This window comes from Lupinus angustifolius, chromosome LG15, assembly GCF_001865875.1.
Source record: "Lupinus angustifolius cultivar Tanjil chromosome LG15, LupAngTanjil_v1.0, whole genome shotgun sequence".
NCBI lineage: Eukaryota > Viridiplantae > Streptophyta > Magnoliopsida > Fabales > Fabaceae > Lupinus > Lupinus angustifolius.
Window position 1 is genome coordinate 13,804,016 of NC_032023.1, and position 17,360 is coordinate 13,821,375.

Genomic DNA, 17,360 nt, shown 5'->3' on the forward strand with positions numbered 1-17,360 from the left:
CTTCATGATAACTTCATGACGCACAATCATTAAAAAACAATCATCTTCAACTAAAAAACTATAATCCAAGATCTCTCGTACACAAAAATGATGAGAAAAAATACAAAGAAACTCAGGAGAAATTATAATTGCATTAGAATACGTTGTAGAGAAGCTTCAATTACATGTCAAAGTCATATCTCTGAGTTTGTTTTTGCACACAAACTTCCTACATGTCTGCTCGATATTGGTTAACTTTTTTTGCACCACTTTTCTTAAAAGTTGCAACATTCTATTGTTCTATAGCTACATAAAAAAAATGTATAAATAAAACATTCTTTGAATACACAGTGCAACATTCTTTTTAATAAATGTTTAATTTTGAAGCAATATAGGTAATTAATTAGTCTCTTACCATATATCAATTGAAAACTTATTCAAAATATATATAAAACAAATATCTATGAGTCAATTAAAAATGAAATTACATTACCACAATTTTAAGATATGAGATGCGGTATCGGACATAAGGGTTATGCTTCACTCATATTAAAAAAATGATTTTCAAATAAAAAACAAAAAATAGAATTTCTTAACTAAGTTTTAATAGGACATGTGATATCGGACGTAAGGGTCATGCTTCACTCATTTTAAAAGAAAATAATTTGAACGTTACTTCTTTTAAGAAATAAAATCAACCCAACAAACAAACTTTTTCTACCCAAAGAACAACATAGTGTTGATTCTTATACATTTTTGACAGAAAAAAATATAGTGGCGACTCTAATGAGGTCGTGCAACACCCATGAATGAAGACCTCCCAACATTGGTCTAAAAGAGTATAGATAAAAGAGAATAACACAAAGATTTGGTAATGAGGTTCAACCAATTGTGTCTATGTCACCGTGAGCATTGAGAGACTACCATTATATATTATTGTTATCTAGATATATGAGTTATTGCATATCATTCTTCCTATTACATGATAAAATTATGAGAATATAGTCTCTATATTGATGGTGTGATAATTTTTATATGAATGATGTGTTATTCTTCATTTAGAAAGGGTTTAAAACTACACAATTATTAAATTTTAAGATTATTGCAAGATATTTTTTTTTAAAAACATCCACAAAATCTATGCATGGCTCTATCATATCATGTCTTTATTTTTTTATTTTTTGTAATTTAAGAACTCTAACCATTTTAGTTGTGAAATCATTAATTAAGTCTTTAGACATACATATAATTAAGTCTTTGGTGTTCATTTTACTGTGTGCACTGTGCAACACTTGTGTCTCTATAAATTATTATATATATACACATTTCACATCTCCAACCGTGAAAATTTTATACAAAGAGCTAAAGTGGCTCATGGTTAGACAGCTTATCTGCCTAAAAGTCTCAAATTCCTTTATATTATCTTTTATCATTAATTTTAAAAAAAATTCTTCACATTTCCCCCCTTTAATAATGTATAAGGTTTGGTACTAACTTGTTTATTCATATTGTTTTAATTGGTGTTGTAATATGGGTTTTCTATAATTTTATCAGACAAAAAATGTCCAAAATATGGCAACTGTCAGTCCAATAGGAAACTGCCATTACCCTCATGAGAGGAGAGATGCTTTTTGGACCTCATCCTCTCATTTTGGATATCAAATATTGTTAAAATTCCAAAATATCATTTAATCTCCAAATGAATGACTAAATGTGTTTCTCTAATAGAGCAAGGTCTCATTAGATTATAAGAAAAAGCAAAAATTAATGGTTCGGTTCTTAATAACAACATTAACACAGTCTAAAATGAATATCTTTAATAGTATAAAGAAAATGTTTGAATCTATAGCTCCAGTTTATACCACAACTGAAGTCTTCACACGTATTCAGATTGCTCAAGAGTCACAGACGGGAGAAACATAAGACTTTGTAGTGATGTGTATTTTATGTCTTTTAAATATTAGATTTCTTTTCCTTTCATTCCAAAAATCAATTCAATGTTAAAAGATGAAGAAAATATATGAGAAAACACAATAGATAGATAGGTAAGTCGTCCTAAAGATATATTATTGGCTTATTATTATCGACAAAACACTGTTGAAGCTGTCCTTTGCAATGCGAAACAGAATATTATATCAATAACAGAAATTTAGACCTCCTTTCATGTTTCAAACATGGTGCCTGTATCTGTGTAGAATGAAAGCATCAAATTAATGAGATAACCGGTGTCTCTATACATTCCAACATCACATTGTAAAATTGTATATTTTCATTTCATATAAATAAAAGATACATTCCCCCAAACCAGTTTCGAAATTTATTTCTTTTATTTCCGAAAACCAATGTTGTAATGTATTTTTTTTTTCAAACATTCGGACAGTGGCTTGTCAGAATATATAATTTTGTTCCAACAATCATTCAGGGTGGAATTTTTTTCACAATTTTTCTTCCAAGTAAGTGAAGTAACCAACGTTGAAAGTATTTTTTCACTTGCAACTTATTAGTGGGAAGTAAAACATAGCTGCCAAAAGTTAATTCCAAAAACGGAAATGAAAAGATTTAGGATTATGTAAAGCTGGAAATTATATGGAGATGGTTTAGGTTATGAGATTGTGATTTGATGAAGAAGAATTAAAGTGGTAGTAATGATTGAGGATGAAAAAGTATAAATATTAGTGGTTATAGCCTTATATGTAGGAATGGCAACGGGACGGGTTGGGTTTGTGCTTACCCAATCCCAAACCCGAAATACAAAACCCGAACCTGAATCTGTGGGGTTTAAATTAACACTACCATCCCCAAACCGGCCAGGTTTCGGCCCGAAATAATTCAAAAAGTAGCTGGCTGCCTGGCTAAAGGTAAATAATTTATAAAACAAAACCATTGCAGTATGATTATCATTGCCTTAGCTAAATAACCAAAAGTTGTGTTCTTGAATTGATATAGTATCACATGATGTAGATCTGCAACTGCAAGTAAAGATTGAAACTTAGTAAATTCAAAAGGAAAAAAATAATATCATATCTTAAAATAGCATAACAGAGTGGGAAAAAAAAGGAAGCAGTTATGTAAGATGCTTCAAAGTTATATGAAACTAATGGATCAGCAGCATAAGAGAAGGTTAGAAGCAATGAAACGTTGATGAGAAAGAGGAATAGAGCTTTAGGAAAAATGCTCCCAAATATGAATATTAAATGTGACCGGTTTAGGGCGGATTCCGGGTAGGGTACTACATGTACTAAACTCGAACCCAAAAATTAACATCTGGTAAAACATGAACCCAATAACAATGGGTTGGACCCGTTAAATTTGGATTGGGTTCGAGCGAGTACCTTCAGGTTCAGTTTTCATTGTCATCCATAATTACAGGGCTTCAAAGAGAATGATGTTGAAAAAGTTTGAGGTTAGGAGGCTTTGGAGGAAAAAAAGTAAAGGGTATTTTGAAATTTAAAAAAATCATCTCCTTAATATACATTTTTTCTATTATTATATGAACTAATCTCTTTCAAGGTATATGACTATCCCTTCTCTCAACAAATGTTATTTTCAGAAATCTAACTACCGTTGATCTTTTGGTCATCCTATGATCTTGCAATACTTCTGACTCTGCATAAGCATTAACTTCAACTTTCCCAGAACGAATCAACGGTTAACCCATTTGAAATGGGTTGGAGAAGACAATTAATTGTGACATAACATTACTTAGGCCCCACAGATGTTGCTCCTCTCATCTCCGTTCTACTACTCAGTTAAATTTAGGCCCATATTTGCCTTCACTTATTTCGTTGGATACTTCTCAATTCTCATTCCAAAACCATACTTGGAGTATATGCCGTGTTATATTTTTTAATTTATAAAAAAATACTAAGCAATAACTAAGGAGGTGTAGTATTCAATTTATATTCACTTCTTGAATTCTAAATTTTGAAGCACAAACATAATATTCATAACAAAACATTAAAGAATGCCAATTATTAATTTTAAATTTTAGATATAGCTCCATTATAAATGTTAAAAAGGATTTCATATACCATACGTACGAGAAAACAAATCCTGAGATAGTGCCCATTTCCTTAATCTTCAACTTAAATGAAAATCCTTGATGTACACAAAAAAATTGTCTCTTACAAGTCATCAGGGAAGAGAACATGATAGTTAATCTTTCTTCTCACAGTGCGAACAGAAAACAATATTTTCTATTGTCACACTGCTCCCTCTTAAGTCTTAAGCTATACTATAAAGTACTAAACTATATATTATGCGTTAGATAATTAGATATATCATTTTAATTCCATCAAAGTTTAACAACTAAAAGGAGTGGCCCAGAGGCTCCATCTATTGAAGTCTAAGAACGGTAATACAGTATGAATCCGTGATTACGAGAGCAACCACCTAGTGAAGTCTGAGGAGAGTATTAATATATAACTCTAAGCCATAACACAGCAAGCTTACCAAATTCTCTCCTTCAAGTTGAACAAATAAACTCATATAATTAATAAATGCATAGTTAGCATCAAGTTACACATTGTACATAGAAACAATAAAAGCACATTCTCTCAAATACTCATTAATCACCCCAGATAATAGATATGTAAACTAAATGCAGAGGCTCAAAAAAACATTCAAACTGCATTTGCATACAGAACTGGTCCTCACTTCAGGTGAAAAACTTCAGCCACGTGAGGTACCATAAAATGAGTTAAATTGAACTTATTCCCAATAGATAGTAGACAGCAAAAACACTTTTCATAGTGAGTACATCCAGTAAAATATTTCAACAATTTAACTATAACGAACGCCTCAAAACCATCACGGACCTATTATTCTGTTGCTTCCACCAGTTGTGACGTTTCGGTTTGCTTCAGTTTTTCCAAGGAAGAAATTCGAGTGTTTAGTGATCCCTGGAGATCTTTCATCTGGAAAAGCAACGAAAGTTCAGTCATCAATTGTAGGAGGGAGGGAGGAGATGACTGCTAATGTGCAAGAAAGCTTAAAGGCCACGCTTAATAAGGAATAGACATGCTTCAGGGTTGACACAGTAAAGCAAGCCTCATTCATAGGAAAACTGAAAAAACTTTGTTTTCTAGAAATATGCAATATTCTAATGACTGCTTTATCCCAACCTCTCAGCTAACTTTGAAATTTTGCCCAGCAATGGAATCTAACCCTATTCTAGAAATAGCATATTCATTTTCGAGGATAAGGTTGTATACATTTACCCTCCATGGACCCACTAGGTGGAAGCCTCATGCATTGGGTCATCTTTTAATGAACTCAAACTCTGCAAATTTAAACCGTTTTTGTGCCAATGGACTCTGTTCCATCTTTATAAATTGATTCACTATACATACTGGACACAGCAGCAAAGTGCATAACTAGAATTATTCACAATTTTCAGGAGTTATAGTCACCATTCTCCAGATAGTATTGCGATTAAAGTAAAAATTGAGTTTAGTAATCCAAATCAGCAAAAATTGAATTTAGTAACCCAAATCAGCAATTAGTTGTGAACCGTGAATGGTATAAAAGAGGTAGGAACATGTGTGTAGGTGTGGTGTGGGGGCTGCTGCACTATGAACAACCGGAAAAGGAAACCTACTGCCTTGTTAATTTGGCAATGAACATATTTACAGTTTGAACTTTGAACCATATAATAGAGAAAAGACCATATTCATAAGGAGATAACAAGGAACAGTGATGCTAGTTTGCAGCTCCCATTGCACATGTCCCCCATTCAAGAAAAACTTTCACATGTGACATGCCTTCAAAAACTTTATCAACAATAACTGAAACATGCAATTTGCCAATCACACCGAAGAATGTAACAAAAGAGTATACAAATTATTAAATTAGACTAGACAACTCATTGGGGACCTACAGCCTATCCTATTTAGAGTAAGTCTGTCTTCTAGAAAAGCTTATTTAGCCTACCGAGCAGGCCTATTTATTTACACAGTCCACTAAGCATATATTGGTATATGTAATTATTTTATATTGGACTATCGGTATAGTGTATTTATCGGATCAACATATCTTCTGTTAACAGGTAAAGGCTCAAGCTTATCTCAACAGAGAATGACGTCTAAAGAATTTGGACATCTAAGAGACGACGACTCATTCTGCACAATAGAAATTAAATATCAAACAGGATATCATGATTGCCTCTTGATTACCAAACTCAATATGTTCATCAAGAGTATCCTCCCCCAACCAAGAGCTTCTCGATGCCCTAAAGGGCGACCCAGTACACAAAACTCCCACCAAATGCGGTCAAGGATGGTAAATGTACACATCTTTACTCCTACAAGCAGAAATATTGTTTCTAAGATTTGAAATCATGACCCGGGACTCTAGGAGACAACAACCTTATCTTAAGACGAGGATTGCACTCTTTCCTGATACCTGAAGTAGGTTATAAAAATCCTTGCTAATAATCGACAGAACTTAATATCCTCTAACCAAAATTAAACAATGTAGACCAATGCTTGTTGGATCAAGTGGGAAGAAAGACGGGTTCCCCTTAAGTTAAGCATGGTCTTGGATTCAATCCTTGTGAATAAAAATTGAAAATAACATGATCTTGAAAGCTTTATCCCCTTAAATGGGGTTTCCTAGCTCAACTTGGATTAGTGGGAAGAGTCCAAAGTTATTTCGAGATACGAGGTCTGGGACCAAAATACTAGCCAAACCACATAGATCACTTTTTCTCCCATCCCTTAATACTCACTCCTAGCACAAACAAAAAGATCATAATTAACATTCAAAATATGAAGAAATGAAAAACCACCCTCAAATTTCTGCCTCTGGATCATTAGAATGAGTACAACATTACTAAACCCATTGCACAAGACATTTACTTTTTACTTAGGGTCTTTATAATGTGTGCCCTAGGGCAGATTCTAAGCTACTCAAAAGAGGTAAGTTTGCATTGAAAATTAATGCATTTATAAAATTCATGTGTATTCATCAATTCACAATGCAAAATTATCCCTTTGCACTATACACACATAAAAAAACCTTTTCATTGACCGCGGTGGCAAAACAGAGCAGATTCGTGCCTATTGCAACATCATGACACCACTATTCCTTGCTTTTCAACCAAAAATCCAAAACTATTATAATAAAAAGGTATTATCCAATTATTGCCCACAAATTTTACCAATAAACATGTATTACAAACGCCATGATAAAATAAAATGAAAACAACATAAATCTCCTGGAAGAATATTCAAAAATACCCAAATTGCAAAAAAAATGATGAGATTGTTTTTGATTGCATGTACCTGTTGATTGAAGGATTGGTGGGCAAACTTGTAATCTCTATGAAGGATGTAGAGAGCAGCAAACGACGCCGTTGCAGCCCCAGTGAAGAACGAAGCCAACTTCACTCTCAGCACATACCCCATTCTTTTTTCTCTTTCTTCTCTCTCCTTCTGACTTCTAAATTCACAATCTCTTCTCCGAACGACGTCGTGTAAATAACCTACCAAAGGGGGCACGTGCCTACAGTCCCTCACTTCATTAAAACGACTCTGTTTTAAATAGTGCATTTTGTTGATTTTTGGTCAAGATCTAATATCAAAATCTTATAATATTATACCAACATTTTGTTGGTAATGTATATCTTGTTGTGAATATTATGTTGTGATGTTTGATATACTAATTTATAAATTTATACAAGAGAAAAAATATATGTACTGATTGTATAAGATTTTTATATAATTTTATTTCATTATCTAACATTTATTTTTAATTATTATTATCTCTTTAAAAAAAGTAATACAAATGCAAATGAATGTCGAATGACGTAGTAACTGATTATATTTTACACACATTTGTATTAATATTATACTCTTTATTTGTAGGTTTATATTAATATGGTGGTAGAAAATAGGTTATAGACTTGTGACATTATGTCTTTAGAGTGTAAGTAAAGGCTAATGTGATAAGATTGTAGCAATATTAACATGAATGTGTGTAAAATGTGTTAGACTTAATATTTTAGTGTTTATGAGTTTTGAAGTGTGTAGTTCTAATCTTTTAAAAAACTGATCCAATCCGCATATAATATTTTGGTCCAAGTGGATTGGATATATTAATGTAAACAATCAGACTGAACCACAACTAAATTACATTTTTTAATCATATGATTTTTTACCTAAATATTGATCCGAATCGACCACGAATACCCCTAGGAGGACAAGGCTTGTCCCTTGACAAACCTTAAATGGTGGTCGAATTATTTTTTTGAATCTGAATACAACTATAAACTCGAAGCTAACCTAATATCAAATGTCGATGGGGTTAACCCTTAAACCTGATCTTATACCCAATTAAATGTAAATTATTCCAATTAGATATAAAGTCTTCTCAAATTACTTATTATTATGAATATATAATTTGAGATATGAAATAATTCACACATAGATATTTTATTAATCATGTATATATGACTAAAAAGTTAGAGAGTTAATCATACTTTAAGTAAAAAGATGTCAATACTTTGTACACAATTAAATAGACTCATACAAACATGATAAATTAGGAAATATGAGACATGACAAACTGAGTTATGTTTGTTCCCTATCACCTATAAATATTGACAACATCTAATTTAATCCAAACTTGGCAATTGATGAAACCTAGTGAATGGGTCGAGTAAAATCATGCTCACTCATAGTAGATATGCAAGAAACTTCCAGCTAGCTACCAACATGAAACATTTTTTTCAAATTTTAATCTGGCTTACCAAGCATGACATAAATCTCGACTGTACACAAAATTTAAATTCAAACTAGTCATGCAAAACTCATTTTGCATAATCAACCAGTTTACAATCCATTTTCAGAACAAGCATTGTTTAGAACTTCACATTTTTTACATATGTTTTTAGCTATTTCACAGATTTAGCATAAAGAGGTTATCATGCTTTCTTAGTTATTTAAATAATGGGTTAAACATTTTCTCTGAAGAAAACAATATTCCTTTTTAGTCTCCACATAGATATTAAAATGAAAGCTATTACACAAATTAAATTAGAAACCTACACAATGAACCTTGAAATTAGTGCGACTCGCAAGTTGCATGTGATATTTAATAGGGGAATCAATTCTTAGAACTTGAAAACCTAGAGATTTAACTACTAACATCGAACAACAAATAAAGAGCTTGCAAACTGAAAATGTTAACCATGTTGATTAATCTTTCAAGCATTGATAATATAAAAATCTCAGTTAGATGGAACTGTATGCATAAATATGACAGCATTATGCCCACATTAATGAAAGCACACCAAATTGAAACAGGAGCGAGAAATTAATTAACTGCAGAAAATGGATAGCCCCGACAATTTAATTAACTGCAGAAAATGGATAGCCCCAACAATTTAATTAACTTTGCTCAGCACACAAGATTACTCTGTCAATTCTTCAAAAACATTCTCCAACAAATCCCATAAAATGTTGTACATGGTTCCATCCACACCCTGATTAGACAGAATAACCTACGCCTCTTCATGTTTCCTGTTAATATAAACACTAATTGAAATTACATATGCATGAGGAACATAAATGACATAAGCAGTTTTGGCCTCTAACTGTGAGCTATTAAGAACAACACGAGTTTGCATTCTGTAGTAAACATGTTTAACTTGTCCATGGAAATTTTGAGCAAACATAAATAGCATTTCTAAATATTAGTAAGAAGACTCACTATCTTTGAGAAGGGTATGCAGCACCAGTTGTCCTGTCATAAAAAATTGTTAGCACAATTTACTTTTTCTAGTAGCTATTATCATCTTAGACAAAGAGACATGACAGCATAACGACATTTACTATGCTCGGCAGACAATGTAGAGGCATACCTGGACTGTGGTTTCAAGGCAAAGCTTTGGACTACTCTCCCATTTGCTGAGCCTGGGTTTTTGGCACTGCTCGTACTTGATCTGTCAAAGCTACCCCCATTGCCAACAGTCAATTGTATAGAAGAGTGGACAGTCGTGCTTTGAGGACCATTCATTTCCTGAGCATCTTTAGATTTACTCAAAATTTTGACATTGGCCAGACCTCCAGCAACACCAAACACATTATTTGATTGCTGATGCTGCATTCCAGACAGTTTTAGGGGATCATCACCAATATTTGAAGAGATGACTGCATATTCCTGAAGATTCTTGTTAGCTTTGATATTTTTGGAATCAATTGAGAGAGCTTTCTTCAAGCGATGGGACTGGGCCATTGGTGTAACTGCCACTGTGGGCATATATGATGAATAAGGTGATGATGCAGCAGATGCAGCAGCTGCAGCAGCAACTTTGGCAACAGCTGCAGTTGCAGCTACCATTTTATGTGCTCCTTCACGAAGCTGAATGTAGTCTCCCTCAATCATAAATAACTGAAATTATAATGAGAAAGAAAGGTCAGGCTGTAACGGGATACACTGCCAGTGTATAATATGAACTTGAACGGACAAATCCATGAAACTCGGAAGATCACAAAAAACGTAGCCAATTTTTTTGACGAAATGAGTTGACATACTTCTCAAGTCTTGAATGGATAAGTGGTAACTACAACTTTATTCCAGTAAATGATCCTTAAACCTAGCTGAATTCCATCACAATTTTCCTAATAATGTTTTGCTAAGAAAGCATTACTCTAAATTCTATACGGTTAAACTTTAGCCAAAAAACTTACTTCAGAATAGCTAGCCACAAAATCATCCAGCTTTCCATACTTTCTTTTGTAATCATGCCAATGTAGTGGTGCAAGCATCTTGCCCAGTCTGTTAGGGAGCTGTGTTTGAAACATAAAACATGAAAGTTACACCAGGTTGGAAAAACAAAAGTCTCCATTCAAGAAAAGCCTAATATTTCACACTTAAGGCTCACTAACCGTTGAACTGATTCGAATCCGTCCACCAACTGGAATAGTGCGAACAATACAAGCTAATAATGACCTTTCATCAAGGAGAGAAGTCTCTGAAGTCTTTGCAATTGTTGTTGACGTTGTCTGCCCAGTGGAGGCTAATGCTTCAGGCAATGCTGGTGCAGTAGAATTGCTCTGTATCATTTCATTATGATTAACAGAATGGCCTGCGACAGCTGATGCATTGACGGAAGAACTTACTTGCTCTGTCACTAGCACCTCGGGTCCATCATTAGCTACAGAGTTCTGCTCCTGCACAATGAAAAACATCAGCTTACATCTCCTTAGATGAAACAGGGACCAGAGCAATGCCATTTTAGGATTGCATTTTGTAAGTGTAGTCTATACATGTAAAAAATTTCAAGTGCCTGATAAAATCCTTAAAACCACTTCTAAATATGTTATGCTGCTTTGAGCATTTCCAAAGCATTGCAGGAGATGTATTCAGAAGCTACTGCATTCTATTAGTGGCATTCATATAACTTATACATCACCAAAGAATTAAAATGATAAACAAATATTTACTAGTCATAGCGCTCCTATCATTAGCTTTGAGAAAGCAGTATTTGACAAAGCACTAGCAGTTCAAACGTAGCTTGTCAATCTAAACTTATAAGACAGGCCAAAGAAAAAATTGGTCCAACAGGCAAACCTTAATTTCACCATTTGGTACAAATGAGTTCAATCTTAATGCTTCAGAGAACTGTGAAGAAATGTGTTGCAAGCTTTGATCTTGTTGAGAAGCTACAAGTTGGTGTTCATTAACTGTCTGAAGAACCTTAAAAGAAATCAGCTTATTATCATTAGCATCTCACACAAATGTCAAGAGATGTAAAGTGTATCAAGTGAGCAAAAGAACCATTGACTACACAACCTGTGTCTCCCCAGTGGATGATGAAATCACAGTTTGTGGCTCTTCATTTTGGTGAATGTGAGCATCAAAATACTCCCTACGAAGGGCTTGTCCATTAACGGATATTTCATAATTAAACTTAGCATCTGAACTCAACAAATTTTGATCATTTTGGGACGATGAAGGATCATCCTGTAGGGATACCTGTGATCCCTCTGACACCACCTGAAGAAACCAGTATAAATCACACCGCCTATCACAAAAAATTGGATGGAAGGAAACAGCCTAGTTATTTGTATCTTTCAATACCTGTTGATTCTGCCATTGCTGCGGAGGTGACATTGCCGGCACAGGATGAAAATGTCCAACATGTGACTGAGGAACATGAGATGCAACTGAATTTGGCATTCCTTGTTGATGCATAACAAATGGGTGTAATGTAGTTACTTGGCCCGGGGGGAGATATGAAGGTGAGACAAGTATAGACGACGGAGTAATTGGAACACTACGAACATGATCAGTCTAGAAATGACCACAAAAAATGACAAAAAGGGTAAGATATATTGTTATTCAATCCAGATGTCAATCACATCATACAACAAAATAGAAGGCATAAAGCTAAGTTATAAGGTATAATCACCTAAACAACTGAAAAATATTTGACAACATTCACAAATCATAAAAATGGAGTAGACTTTGATTTTTAAAAATTCACTTCCTTAATACTAAGTTAGACATAGAATACTGCTTTTTGCATCCATGCACATGTGTTAATTACAAGACTATTTTATATAAAAGAGAATACTATTGAAATACATTAGTGAACCCTATGTAACTGTAACTCATTACTCATACTCTACATTCTACAACATTAAAGTTCAAAGGAGATTTCCGAAAATTAACAGTAAAAAACATGTAGACGACTAGCTAGTTATCAGTCAAAGTATATTAGTAAAGCACAAACCTGCATTGTAGCATTGCCAGTAGATGCAAATGGTGGAACATTATCTGAGCTTTCAGATGGAAGGAGACCATTATTTCCACCTGAAGCATTGCTTCCATTTAACTCAAATTGGTTTCCACTCTCCTGTCCAAACTGAGCTACATCATTTTTTGAATTGATCTGGGACATTCGTGAATCATCACTGTAATTTCCATTCCTCTCTCTTGCTTCAGCCAGCTCAAGTTGCAGTTGCTGAATAGTATGCAAATGAAGTCTCTCCATCTCTGTATACTAACAACACCAAAACAAAAACTAAAGAGATTGAAGCTTATTATTTTCAGTAATAAACAAAATAATATAGTGAGGGGTAAAAAATATGCTTATACAAAGAAAATAAACGTATACTGCTGCTAATAATTCAGCACATGCATACTAATAATATCATACAATAAAATTGTTATGAGGCATTATCATATAAAGAATCTTCAAAACCAAATCACAACAGACTACTTAGTGAATATGCATCGCACAAAAAAAATACATTTAAGTGTATAAGAAACAAACAACAAAATAATATTTGAGGCAAAAAAAGACAGAGAACCAACCTGTCTCTGAAAACCCACCCAGAGCTGGTTATATTGATCTGTGCGCTCTCGCAATTCAGCTTGTAATGTCTGGTTAGTTGTTGATTGGAAAATGTCCATCTCACGAACACGGGCTATCCATGCTTGGGCTTCTCTCAACTGCTCATCTTTATATATAATGGCATCTTGAGCAACTCTTTGCTGAAAGAAAGAATCATCATCTTCAGACCATTTAAACTGAAAACAAAATTTTAAACAAACTATTTGGAAAGATAACATTGAGGTAATTGAATATGCCTAAGCCGCCTACTTGTTCCTGCAACTCAATATGCTGCCTCTCTTTTTCTTGAAAATGTTCTTGAAGATCGTGTATCTGTTTTATATGCTGTGCTCTTTCAGCTTCTGAATGATCACGCTCCCTTCTGCAAAGGGGTTTAGCCATTGAAGCATGTTGCACAGATGCAAAGATCAAACAACCCAAAGTAATTTGAAATAAAACAAAAACCTGAAAGTTGCTAGTTCTTTGCTTTGCTCACGGAGAAGATCTTGTTTAGCCCAAGCCTATAATTTTAACCCAAAAAAAAGTTTAGGACAAAGATTCCAATGAAAGAGGATATGATATCCTTGCATACGGGCAGCAAAAGAAACACCTAGAAACTAAGATATGAAATATATTTCAACAAAAAAAAATATCGCCCAATTAATATCTGGCATAACATTAAAAAAGAAAAAAGAAAACAGCAATTCAACAAACCGCTTCATTGTCTAATTTAATAGTATGCAGCTCCCTGTCTTTCTCTTCCATTTTCCTTTGCAGTTCATGAATTGTATGCTCCCTTTCACGAAGTTGCTCCTGCGAGAACAGTTAAGTTTTAGACTAGATAATCACTGACTTCCTGGAGTAGCAAAACATGTAACTTTTATTGCAGATGTTTAAGTATAAAATGCCCCTTGCTTCAATCAGAAATAACACAGCTGCAACTGCTCAACCAAAATATCCTATCAACAGAAATTGTCATAATAACTAATCGACAAGCTGTTACTATAAAAGGGCACAAGTAAATGTATAAACATATGTTATTGTAAATTCAGAAGGGAAAAACACCATTTTTCAAAAGTTGGAGGTACATTGACTAAGACACTGTAATCCATATATACAAATAGATGTTTGAATTAACACCTGAAGCTTGCTGGCATTAGTAGCATGTTCCTTGATTTGAGCATCAAAGGTGCTTCGCATTTCCATTATCTCGGTTCTAGCAATAATTTGAGCTTTCAGTTCAATTTCTACTTGCAGCACTTCCTGTCTTTGTCTAACAATATTATGAAGCTGCTGCTGCAAGATGTCATTGTCTAATGTTCCATCGACTGTAATTGAACAAAAATCAACACCAAGAGGCTCTCTTCCTTGCTGTACCTTGAAAAATAGGAGAAATCATATTCAGGTTCATAATTCCTTGAAAGCACAAAGCAGTTTCTAATGTCATCACCTTACCTCGTATATAGTTCTTTCGTCCGATTGTCCAAGTTTCACATTTTCTAACCCCTGTACATCAGCAAACATTCATCATCAATCAAACAAATAACAAAACACAAGAAGTGTTAAGCTCCTCCTATCACATACAACCCATGTGTAATTAGAAAAGGTTAAGCAATCAAACCTCCTATAATTTCGATAAATAAAACCTTAAGGTCCTTCAGCATTTTCAATTGTCTCATTTTAAAAAATATCATTAGGCCTACAAAAATCATTGAAAATTTTGAATCTGTACCCATCAAAATACATGTACATTTGATGTACCTCGTGCCTTGTATTAAAATCATTTTAGAAACAAAAACTATAAACCATATCCCAAATACTTTTTCAGTCCACTAATTAGTAAGGGAAAACATAACCTTACAGAGAGAAACCCCTAAAGCATAAAATGGCAAGAGAAAATGTAAGCATAGAATCTCGTCAAACGAAAATGCTAAACCCTAACCCGAATTCGCAAAAGCTACAAAATTTAACAAAATGCAAAGTGTTTACACGCGAAACCAGTACCTCATCATCATGATTTCGTGCAGAGTGATGGTGCTCGGAAACAGCGCGCCATTCTTTGCGAGACTGGGACGGAGGAATGTGGAGGGAGGCGCCGCGAGCAGAGGCGGAGGCGGCAATAGCAGCCGTGGCCTCCATCAAATGAAGAAGAATCGCAAGGGTCACCCAATTTGGTGAGTCTCAGTGAGAACTGAAAACAAAATCCCTAACCCTAGAATTGGAAATAAGAGAGAAGAAACAAATAAATTGAAAATAGAAAAGGAATTTTAGAATTGAAAGTGAAGTGTTGAAGAAAATGAAAAGGTGGGAAAGTGAGTGATTAGAAGATGATTGGTTGAGACAAATTTCTACGCTCACGGTGTGTGGAGTGAAGTAGTCTGACCTATGACATTTATAAAGGGCATTCTCTCACTCCCTTCTTTCTCCATTATATATATACTCCTTGTTAAATATTTTACAAATTATCTTATTTATGAGAAAGTAACCTGTATAATCAATTGTAAATTGATTATTAATAAGGGAAAAAGATATATACATTGTTATTACATCACCCACTATTAATTTTTAATTATCAATGACTTTTAAATAAAAGTATTGCAAATGAATGGTGAATGATACATTGACTGTGTATAAATTTTTGTATTGTCAGTACACATATTTTACACTCTATTAATAAATAAGGTTCATGTGGATCATACTCTTAGAAAAACATGTCATGCGTTGATTTAACTTTTTCATTAATTTGAGTTTAGTCTTTTTATGTTTTCTAATGGGAAGTGATTCACTTATATTGAATAAGTTCAAAGAGGTTACTCCAAATCTTACTATTGATTAATGTTGTGTTTGGTTTGAGGAAACCAGAGGGAAAGAAAGGAATGAAGAGGACTTTAGTTAAAAACTCTTGGCTCAAAATTTTGGAGGGTGTGTGTAAAAAAACAAGGTCAAAATTACTCATTCATTTCTATTTCCCCCATAAGTGAATATATCTATTAGATAATGACTCTATATTCCAACCTTAAAGAAGCTATATTTATGAGTAACAATCTTGACAAATTGAAGTTTAGAGCAAACACAATAGTTGTTCCTAAGGTTGTTTTTAACAGAATAAGAAAATTCTTACTTTGTTCTCTACTGTGTTATTTTATGAATTATATTCTTAAATAAGAACGATGAGAGAGAAATAAGAACAATGAGAGAAAACAAAAATGGTAGATGTTTTGTTAAGAATGAAGTATGATGTGAGACCCAAATAAGAATAAGAAGGACATTTGTCATTGTGGGAAAAAAGTAGATGTTGTTCTTATTTCATAGGGAGTTGTAATAAATTATAAAATAATGTGTAAGACCCAAATAAAAATGAAGATGTTGTTTGCAAATGTGGATGCTCTTACTATACAAGAACTCAAAGCCTATCCATACATTTTTCTCATATATCTCCATGGGAAATCCCAGCTTTGATGTACCTTTTGAAATAATTACGGGATTGGGGTATTTTTTTGAAAGTCGTGGATGGGGTCCACGACTTTGGCAAAGTCGTGGATGGCAGGCACGATTCCAAGGGAAAGTCGTGGACCAGACCCACGATTTCCCTTTAATATTCTCTCTCCTCACCGAAATCGTGGATGGGGTACACGACTTCTAGTGTCGTGTACCCCGTACACGAGTTTGCATGGGTTATTTCGAATTGCACCCATTTACGAAAAGTTTTTTTTTTTGTTAATTTATAAAATTAATGTATTTTGAATATGGTAATTTTAGTTAAGTGATTATTTTTGTATTTTAGTATGGTAATTGAATATGTTAAATGATTAATTTAATAAGAAATTTGGAATTGGAATAATTTGTAATTTAAAATTAAAAAAATAACAAAAATGGAATTGGAAAAGGAAGAAAGTTTCATAAATTGTAATTTAAAATTCAAATACATTTAATTAGCGGGAAAAAAATATCCTAATGGCGTCTATGAGATGATGTTCCACATCCAGGTGTCTTTCTCCTTCGGGGTGGTTGGACTCTTAGTTGTTGTTGTTGTTGTTGC

General features: G+C 33.7%; 1 protein-coding gene across 5 annotated transcripts; it reads right to left on the reverse strand.

Moving 5' to 3' along the window:
- On the reverse strand, positions 9,043-15,710 carry LOC109328280. 5 transcript variants are annotated; one of them, XM_019561680.1, is made up of 17 exons: positions 15,326-15,710; positions 14,777-14,827; positions 14,462-14,698; positions 14,036-14,134; positions 13,787-13,842; positions 13,592-13,703; positions 13,303-13,482; positions 12,719-12,988; positions 12,064-12,276; positions 11,776-11,979; positions 11,554-11,679; positions 11,103-11,153; positions 10,869-11,036; positions 10,671-10,769; positions 9,842-10,371; positions 9,691-9,723; positions 9,043-9,500 (listed from the first exon to the last, which is right to left on the reverse strand). In XM_019561680.1, coding segments are annotated over exons 1-17 (2,565 nt in total). In that variant the 5' UTR covers positions 15,461-15,710; the 3' UTR covers positions 9,043-9,499. The 5 variants fall into 5 exon arrangements, 4 of the variants coding, with proteins under 4 accessions (XP_019417225.1, XP_019417223.1, XP_019417222.1 ...); XR_002105415.1 differs by having other exon boundaries at positions 9,043-9,574; positions 9,628-9,723; positions 10,869-11,153; XM_019561678.1 differs by having other exon boundaries at positions 10,869-11,153; positions 14,462-14,692.